General features: G+C 45.6%; 1 protein-coding gene and 1 long non-coding RNA gene across 8 annotated transcripts in view; both read left to right on the top strand.

The window, feature by feature from the left end:
• The window catches only part of RABGAP1 (RAB GTPase activating protein 1), a 75,305-nt gene extending 71,955 nt beyond the window's left edge, over positions 1-3,350 (top strand). For all 4 annotated transcript variants that reach the window (XM_027741372.2, XM_027741371.2, XM_039381426.1 and 1 more), the window contains 3 exons: positions 60-131; positions 624-821; positions 1,634-3,350. In XM_027741372.2, coding sequence (XP_027597173.1) covers positions 60-131; positions 624-821; positions 1,634-1,756 — 393 coding nt within the window. In that variant the 3' untranslated portion in view covers positions 1,757-3,350. The remainder of the gene's footprint in view (positions 1-59; positions 132-623; positions 822-1,633) is intronic.
• A 2,599-nt stretch (positions 3,351-5,949) lies between these two features.
• Positions 5,950-9,950, top strand: part of LOC113998547 — a 63,745-nt gene continuing 59,744 nt past the window's right edge. For 3 of the 4 annotated variants that reach the window (XR_005563737.1, XR_005563751.1, XR_005563743.1), the window contains exon 1: positions 5,950-6,035. This is a non-coding gene — a long non-coding RNA (uncharacterized LOC113998547). Of the gene's footprint in view, positions 6,036-6,376; positions 6,417-9,950 lie in introns of those variants that run through there. The other variant, XR_005563749.1, reaches the window with a different exon arrangement.

Genomic DNA, 9,950 nt, shown 5'->3' on the forward strand with positions numbered 1-9,950 from the left:
TTCATTTGGGAGGAAATTTACATTTATAAATGGTCTGGTAACATAATTTTGCTTGTCAGATTTGTTCCCAGCTGAGTGAGCGACTGGAAAAGCAACAAACAGCAAATAAAGCTGAAATTGAGAAAATACGGGTAAGAGACCAGAGAGATGCACAGTCTCCAATGTTTCAGTCCCTTAGCAAAATCCTGCCAGCAAGCACACAATTTATTGCATTATTAAAATGGTAGCTGCAAGACAGTTCCTGTAGATAAAAGAGAAGATTACAAGGGGGAGGTCTGGGAGAAAAGATGAGTAGGTGTCATCCCTGTCCTGCTGTAGTGGTTACAGGATAATGTTGATGCTGGGCAATAATAGCTGTCAATTTTTCTGAGGGGTCTTTTTTTTTCCTGGAAGAGATTCTCTGACTGTCTTTTACCTTAAAGTAACCTGGGGGTGGGACAAAGCCCGTTATTGTAGCCAAGTAACTCAGCAGCGTTTGCAGAGCCCACGAGGTGGGGGTGGCAGGAGTTCCTGCTTGGCTGTGCCTGCCCACAGGTTCCCATGAGCGATCCCTCTGGAGCAGAGGCAGGAAGAGGCTTTGATCACATGCCCAGCCCTTGGTTCACACCCAGGTGTTTGTTTAGCAAAAGGTGGATGACTGCGAGCACTGCCGGGAGTTCTTCAACAAGGAGGGCCGGGTGAAGGTGGCCAGCACTGCCAAGGACGGGTCGGACGAGGACACGGACGAGGAGAAGGAAACGCTGAAGAACCAGCTGAGGGAGATGGAGCTTGAGCTGGCCCAGACCAAACTGCAGCTTGTGGAGGCGGAATGTAAAATACAGGTAATGCTCTGGAGGTTCGTTCTGTTGTCTGTACAGTGCGTCTGCATTCCTAGAAAAACGTGTGTGGGAATTGTGGAGGGATTGGAACAGAGCCTGTTGGTTGAAACTGTAACCTGCTATTTCCTGCCTGTGCTATTTAACCAAACACTGGGGCTGAAACTCGGTGTGTGCAGACAACATAATTGAAGTTGCACGAACTGTATTTACCAGCTCCTCCAACTTGCAGACATCTGCCTGTCTGCAGTGCAGCACTGACTGCCTGATCCTCTGCAACTGCTTGGAAGGGATCCAAGCTGTGACAGAGCACTGAATCACACACTCCTTTATCTCGCAATCAGTGTTAAATGAAGAGCTAACATGTGACAAATGTTAGACATGTTTCTTAAAACACGATTGGAAAGCACTCCAGGTACTTGAGGTATTTGTGTAAAACATGACAACGTTGTTCTTTTAGCCTAAAACTGGTGTGTCAGTGCTGCTTGTTCACAGAAAGGTAAAAATTAGTTTGTAGAAAGTCCACTTCCTGTGGGAGTAGCTCCTCCTCAGATGGGAGAGAATTAAAGGGTTTGGATGTACTGAAGAAAGGGGAATGTTTCACTAAGGGCAAGGACACAAGTCTTGTTTTGCTTTTCAAAGCTTTTTTTTCCCTCTCTTCATTGGCTTGTTGTGCTGCTTTTAACTTATGTAAGACTGGTTTAACTTCTAAAAGTGGCCAAGAGGTTGTAGATGTCCTAGAGCCTTCTAAGTTTGACTCCTATATCCTTGTACTGTGAATGCATAACAAATTAATGAAATTACTCTTGTGTTTGCAGGACTTGGAGCACCATTTGGGTCTGGCCCTGAATGAAGTACAAGCTGCAAAGAAAACGTGGTTCAACAGAACAATAAGCTCTATAAAAACAGTGACTGGAGTCCAAGGAAAAGAGACTTGTTGAAAAGCAGTTCTGTCAAACACACCTTTTAACACAACACCTTTTGTTGCCTTCCTTGGCCAGATGTTTAATTCTGTGACATGAGAGGACCAGAATGTAAATAAAATAGAAACACAGCATGTCAGGATTTCAATAGGTCAGTGATAAAGAGGATGGAAACACAGGAGAGGTTTTATTGCTAGACATGGGATGTTCATACTACTGATATTTAACAGGTGATGTAGCTAGATTGAAGCTCTTCAGAGAAACACTCCATTCTGCGTCTGGCTGGAGGCTTTTCACAGACTAGGTACGAGAACTTACCAAACCCTAATTGTTAAGTTTACATATGATAGGTTTTTTTACAGTTATAACCTTTTTTAATATTTTATTTGAAAGGAAAAGTGTCACTAACGAAGTAAAAAAAAAAAAAAAAGGAAAAAAAAGGAAAAAAGGAAAAAATGCAACAAAAAAAGACAACTTTATCAAGAACTACATCAGTGCCAGAAAGCAGTCCCCAGAGGTAGGAAATGGAGAGTAGGAGGTGACATGTTTTGCTTTATGAATGGGGATGATTTCAGCATTCCTGTCGAGCAACCCCACTTTGTTTTAGTAGATGTAGCATCCATCTCTCTGTGTTTGGCATTTCTTTCTGTTACTAATCAATTCTATGCAACTCTGGGCTTTTTTGGCATGGGCAGCCAAACCAATCCCCCACCGCGGGCTGGGAGACTTGTGGAAGTGCTAGACAAGAATAATGCGAATTCTTGGCGAATTTCCGTTTCACTCGTGCCGTGTTGTTCATCCACATATCAGCAGCGTTCACCCGCCCCCACCAGGACTGCTCAAGAGTGCTAATGATGTGGATGGTCTGACATGGAACCGAGTCTGTCTGGGGTTTGTCCGGTTTCTGTTCTGTTCCTGTTTGTTTGTTTTTACCCGGCTGTAGCAGGGCCTTCTGCGGAGCTCCCCCGGAGCTTCCAGGTTTTAGTTTTGCACATAGGTATGAATGGGACAAAGAAACAATAAACTGAGATATATATGAGGCAGAAATCACAGCGTGGGTGTAGCTGCGAGCATCTCTAGCTGTCACCTCTCTTCCCTGGGAGTTCCGAGGGGGGGTAGGTCCTTCTTCACGCTCGATGCAGTTGCACTAATAGGTGCTAAACGTGCTTGGAGTCCTTATTCCTTGGATTGTATTGAGTTCTCACCAGAAAGCTGTAGAATGGAGTTTTGCACCTTGTAATTTTTTAATTTATAATGGTTTGTGTTATGCTGAAGTATCTATTGCATCAGTGGATAAATTTTGTGTGCAGTGTGAGTATAAGCTGGTAACAATAAGAGGCACTGGTTTGTATATAAAGATATTTGGTTTATTTTGTATTTCTACCTTTTTCTTGTTTACTGTACTAATGCTAGCTAATGTACTCTGTAACTACGGGATAGAACATGCTATGTCCAAGCTTTTTTCCTTAACTGCATACATTATCCCTATTGTTTAATACCAAAAAAAAATACTGTAACTCCATCAATATTAGATGCGTGGACATTGTGGTAGCATAGTTGCAGTGTGTATACTTTATGAATTGAAATATAAACTAGTAAAATTGTATAACTATTTTGTTGTTTCATTTCATTTGAACAGGAAGTTAATTAAATATTTTGCAATATAAAACTAATTCTCTTCTTAAAGTAGAAGCAGTAGCATCTGCAGGCTTCTCCAAGACTGAAACTATAGTCATGCTGCAAAGGGCTTTGCTAAAAAAGACTGCATGTTCTGAGCGCTGCCAACACTGGTTTATATAATAAAATCTAGGGTTTGCTTTGAAAAAAGAAACTGCAAAATGACCTTGTGCAGCTTGAGACTTGTGACTCAGTATTTCTCAAACATGCCCAATTTAGAACATTTTTTTTTCCCATGGCCCTCCAAATTCTGCTTGAATCTGCAAAATAGATGTAGGCAAGCTCCGCTTATCACCATCAGCACCACATTCCGTGGGGTCATGTGTGGTTCCCGTCATCCTCCCCAGGATTTTTAGCTGCACGACTGGAGGGTGCACTAATTGGGTCACGGGGCAGCTCAGCTCCCCAGCTCCGTGTTCTGCAGAGAGAACAAGGAGTAAAAATGCATTTTTGTCACCCAAACGACTAAAGGTGACTGGGGAAGCAGCCCTGCTCTAGGAGGCTGTTGTGGTGTCACCTTTCCAGCCCTACTTTTGCTTTAAGAGAATGGTTTTACGTGGCTGTGCGTGGTCTCTGCTGCTTTGTCTTTCCCAGAGGGGCATCCCTTGGTAAGGTCAGCTCTGCAATTTCTCTGTAATTACAACTTTTAATTAAAGTTTAAAGGTAAGTAGGGAGAGGAAGAAACAACCCAGAGCACTTCATTCACTTGTCTTCCTCAAAGGGACTGGGAAATAGTGTAAGGGTGTACTTTCCTCCAGAACTGAGGTACTTAGAGGGAGGGGAAAGCTGCTTTATTGTTCAGATTTCTTCCACTCTTTAAGTAAACATTACCTCCAAATTGCAGGCAGATATACTCCCCATTTTGGATGTGGGACATACATAACTGCTTCCCAGCATTTCATCCGAAACATTTCATAGGCAGCTTCCAGCCATTACGGATTATTTTACATGCCTACCTGAAGGTTTTTGATGCACAGAATTACCAAGGTGTTTCACTCCATCTAAAATATCCACAACTAATCAAGAAAAATGGATCCTGTGCTATGCATCTTTTGAAGCACAATTACATGGAATTACACAAGGAAGCAGGTCAGTTTTAAGATGAGGAAACTTGCAGATGTTCAAAACTATGAATAGGCAAGGTAAAAAATCAGGGACATTGAGTCAGAGCTGCTGTGAAGCACGAGTGTTTTACAGCCCTGTAAGCGAAAAGAAATGAGTGTGTTTGGCAGCATTTTTGGCATTAATAAGATGGTTACTTGCTGGTAGTCAGTCACCCTTGAGCTCACATGTGCCTCTAAGCTGGGTTTGAGCACTGAACTGGGTTTAATCCCCTGTGCCCCCGGCTCCAGGCTCCAAATGCTTTGTGTGTTTGTGCTGTATCCCTCAGTTCCGATGGGCTCAGTGTGGGAGATCCAGTGTTACAATCTCATTTGCGTTGCAGAACTTCTTGGCTGCTCAGGGTCCGCAGCTGGAAGTGGATATTCAGGATCTGTCAGAAAGTTTTACCTTTAAGCATTGCTGGTAAGCCGTCTGGAAATTTATATAACTACCTCCCTGACTTTTTTTTAGCTGCCCTTCTTATCCGTGGCAGTGATATAAAGTTCCTGTTATCAAGAGGAGGATTTCACTCCATCTGTTCAACAGCTTGGCTTGCATTCATCCAGCCTAACTTTAGACACTTCGGAGATGCCGAACGTTAAGAGCTTAATCCAGGGAGGTTTTCCAGCCCTGGGTGGGAGCAGGGACAACACTGCGGGTGGATCACCAGGGCTTGTGCCGGTGCCCTGATGGATCAGGGAACCTCGTGTGAGCCAACAAACTCAACCGAGGGTCCTTCTAAACTAAATAAAGGAGCCACCACTGGACACACTAGGGATTGCTTTCTATTTTATTTTTTCCTCCTTTTTCCTCCATTTTTTTTATTGTGTGGTATTTTTCCTTCTGTATTACCGAAGACAGTCAAGGTCTCTGCGTACAAAAGCCTTCAGGGCTTTGCTAGACTTTACTGCTGCATGTCCTAATGACTTTGAGGAATGAGGGTTTGTTTCGCTGCGTTTTCAGCAAAACAAAGAAGAGGGCAGTGGAATCCGGGGCTGAGGGCATTTTCTTAGGATACTGTGTCCACAGAGTTGCAGGGAGTACAGGGATGGCAGGACAAACGGGCGAGCACGAGGGCCCTGCTCAGGAGCCACGTTTTATGGGTGTAGCATTGAAGTCAAGTGTTCCCTCATGGTGCTCTAAGTTCTTCCCGAAGGGGGGTGAGTGGAACAGAGCTGACATTGAAGTGCGACATGCGTGTGACTGTCTCGGGCCGGTGTATCCTGAACAAACCACCCCAACCCCGGGGCTTCGCGAACCCCCGCCCGGCTCAGGGCGGCCGCCGCCTCAGCGCCCTCACGGCTCCGCCTCCCGCCCGGGGGCGGGGCGCGCGAGCCCGAGGCGAGGTCTGATAGGCTGGCGCGGTGATTGGCAGCAGGAACGGCCAATGGGAGCCGGTGGCACGGGAGCGGCACCCTTTGTTCGCTGTGAGGGCCGTGGGAGTCGAGGCGCGGCGCCATTTTGTTTGCTGTGAGGGCCGCGGACAGGGAGCAGGCATGGGCTGACCGGCGGGAAGGAGGTGCGGAGCGGGGCACACTGCTGCCGGGCTGGAGGAGAGCAGAGGCTTTTGGGCGGGGCGGTGCCTCGTGAGGGGATCGCGGGGATCCTCACAAAGCTCTTCCAGACTCTGTGGGTGTCAGGAAAGCGCCAGGGCACGAGACAACAGCAGAGCTTTAGATCAAACCATTAACTGCTGGAGATGGGTGATATTTCGGGGAAAACCTGTGCAGAACTTGGAGGGCGTTAATGGCCCTTGTGGAGAAGATGTGAAATTTTCCCTGGATTTGCACGGGATTTAAATTGCTTTGTCTGGTTTTCCCCCCTTGCAGACGCCCTCAGGCCCCTCAGGCTGAGGAAGCTGGTGGGTTCTGCCCGTGCAGCAGCACCATTTCAGCAGGAGGTGGGTGACGTTCATGTCCCCCTGTCACGGGCGCAGGTCTGTGCTGAGAGCTGAGCTGAGGACCCCCCGAGCTGGAAAGCTTTGAAATGGGCTGTGAGGGCTAATAAAGTGGAGCTGTTTGATCTGTAACGTGGTGAGTGGCTGCCGTGGGCTGTTCCCCCCGTGGAGACCCTGCTTGATGAGAAGCCAGTCCCACCACTGGCTGCTGGTTAAGGGAATTCACGGGCTCCTGCCTGGTACAGGCTCTGCTGAGTGCTGGTTGTGTTGCAATGCTGGGAGTACCGAAAGCTCAAATAAGGAAAAATAAACCCACTTCAGTAAATCTTAGAATCACTGAGGTCATGCTTGGGCAGATGTGTAAAGGGATGCTATTTCTGTGCAGTAATTAGTGAGTGTAGAAAAAAATACAACTATAGTTTATAGGTTTACACACATAATGCATACAAATACAGAGGGTAAACACTATTTTAAATAGAACTTTTTTGTTCTTGAAGTAACAGGAGAAGAATGTGGTTTATCTGATCTCCTCCTGAGGACTGCAGAAGCAGTTTGCTCACCAATTTTGTGAAATATCTTGTATTTTTAATTGAGTAATTGTTCTACTTGGTTTGGCCCAGATTGGCATAGATGAAATTGCCGCAGATGGCACTGTAGAAGTCCTGCACCCTGCAAGACTTCTAAAGAGCAGTGTTTAATAGCAGAAATAATCTTCATTGAACAAACTCTTAATGTGAAATTAAATGTTCTCTATGCTTTTAGGGAGCTAAAATCTATTCCAATAACATTCAGCAGTTAGTTGATTCAAGTAATGAACTAACAAAGAATCTGTCAGGATGCCAAGTAGCATCCAGCCAGAAATGCCCAGCACTTGCAAAAACCTGTGTGTGTGAACCATCATTTCCTTTTAGCAAATCCAGAGTCTACAATCTGAGCGATTCCTGAAGTAATTACAAAACGAGAACGTTCCATTTTGTGAATCTGATCTGAAAGTTATGTCCTTGTGCAAAAACGATCTGCTGAGAGGAAGTGTAGTAAAATTGAAATGTGTTGGCAGTAAATATATGGGATGTGTTTCTAATACATCTTCAACTTGGCTTAAAGTACTGGTAAGTCTGTCTTATCCTCTCTTGGTTTACTAACACTGGTTGAGATATGAGGTGTAGCAAACTTCATAGCGAAAGTTTATCACATAATGGAAGTTTTTCAGAATACAGAAGTCTTATAGTGCATGTTGATTAAAATGTTAGGGCAAAAGTATTTTTTAATCAGCTTTAATGGCTTGAGTTGGAGGTGATGTGACCTTAGTTGTTCTCTTGCTCTCTCATGATCTCACCTTAAAGGCCCTTGGTGTGTGGTTTAAGTGTGGCCATGGCGGTCACTGGAGGTGATGAGGATTCCAAGTGCAGGTTGTTTTATGGAGGGCAGCAGGCTGGGTCAGTTGTGGTGGCACAGAGGTCCACCTTCATCAACAGCTTGTGTGGCAGAAGCTGCGATTTTTAGGAAGGTGCTGCTGTGCTTCAGATGGAATGGCAGCCACTGTGGGCTCTGAGGCTCCAGAAGGTGCAGAAGTGATGAGAGACTTGCAGGCTGCCAGCTCTGAGCAGGAGCCCTCCCCATGCCGAGCACAGTTAGCGTGTGCCATGAAAACATCCAAGCTGTGTGTTTAAACTCCCTGCTGTGAGCGTCTGTTCGTGCAGGGAGCTGTCACATCCAGGGGAAAGGGGAGCCCTGGAGCCACAGTCAGAAAAGCTGCTAGGGAGGGGACACTGGAATAACTCTTGATATGGGGTTTACTAATCTGGCTGGTCAGTTTATGCCCCGCAGGGAAAAGAAAACTGCTGTGCAGATTTTATTCGGTTGCTGTGTCTGAGAAAAGGTAGCGAAGGACCCTCTGAGATGAGACAGTGCTGTGCCACTGTCAGCTGTCACAGTGTAAGCGAGGGGGGTGTACCGGTTCTTTGAAGAACACCCCAGCAAACCAACGTGGTTTTGGCACAGTTCTTGGCTGACAAGAAAAAAGGGAAGCAGCTTAATGCCTTCTGTGTCCTGAATGTTTATGCTCATTTAAAGAAGTGGTTTTACAGTAATTTAATACACACCAGAGAGAAGGGGTGGGAAAGAGGAGAAGGATGAAGGCTGGTGACTTACAGAGCAATGTGTATCTGAGCTCTCTGCTTACCCAGGACATGGTAGGACTGCTGCATAATCCCCCAGGGAATCACTCGTGGAACAAGATCTTGTCTAGCACGGAGGGGGAAGGATGGTGTTTCTGTGTGATGACAACTGTGCGTCTCCCTGAGGTGATTTTAGTGTGGTACAGTGCAAACCCACAGCCAGAGGGGCTGTGGGAGCCTGTGCAGACTGCTGTGAATTATGGATGCCATGGCTGCTGCTGCGGACACGAACAGCAAACTAGAGCTCCTGGGTACCCCCAGCCTCAGAACTGCAGGAATAGCCTGGTTTCAGGGGCCACCACTTCCTCAGCAGCCTGGACTCTGAATGTCTTTAGAATTTACAGGTGCTGATCATTTCTGTGGTTAGGACAGAGTGAGGAGGCCACTAATTAGTATAACTGACAAGTTCTAAATTCTATTCAAGTCATCATTCATTTGATCTCAGTGAGAACAGTTTAACGTACAGACAGAAGAAGTTGCACGTTTTCAACATGTAACAGCATCTTTCTCAAAATGACATTGTTCATTAAACCCAGGGTAAGAGACCTGTGCAGCTCAGCCCCCTGTCCACGTGTCTGCTTTGTGCTGGATGCAGGAATCCTGTGGCTACCTCAAGACCTGCAGTATTGGCAGTATTGGCAGTATAGGAGTTTGTGTGGAACTGCTTTGCAGGGCAACATAATTGGATTTACTGAGCTGTAGTTTGTCATCTTGCCCTGGTTTAGCCTTCCCTCTTCTACTGTAATCCAAAGTTACCCAGATTTAAAAAAAAAAAAAAAACAACTCTTTGAATAAATCATAATCAGCAGAGAGCTGAGCCTGCCTTTACTGTGAGCAGGAAATGCCACCTTTGGTGTATGCCACCAAGGGGATGAGGAAAGTGTTATTTGTGCAGGGTATGTGATCCTTTTTTTGAGATCCAGAGGCCTTTTTAGGTTTTTGCCCCATGTTGGTGCCTGGAGCAGAAAGGGCCTTTTGTTGTAACTGTAACAAGAATACACCCAGGCCTTTTACAGCTTTGCAAATAACTGTGCTGGAACATATAGCCCAAACTGAAGATGAATTTAGGGCCCTGAAAGCAGTGGCAGCTCCAGTTACTTTCAGTTGATTGTACCAAGGATTGGGGTCACAAAAGAGAAGGATAATTTACAGCTTAGCAAATGGGAAAGAAAAGAACTCTTTCTAGCTGACTTGCTGGAACTCAATCCTGCAGCAAACCCCCAAAGTCAGCACAATGTCGTGAGCGATTAAGTGAGGTGTCACTTCTGGCAGAAAGAGGGGTGCTGTTTTGGGCAGGTTTATAGATGCAGCAGTTGGAAGTTACAAGCTGGCTTGTTACTTAGACATCAGTCAATAAATA

The sequence above is a fragment of the Pipra filicauda genome, unplaced genomic scaffold (assembly GCF_003945595.2).
Source record: "Pipra filicauda isolate LSUMZ 115617 unplaced genomic scaffold, ASM394559v2 scaffold100_size2392355_pilon, whole genome shotgun sequence".
In the NCBI taxonomy this organism is placed as follows: domain Eukaryota; kingdom Metazoa; phylum Chordata; class Aves; order Passeriformes; family Pipridae; genus Pipra; species Pipra filicauda.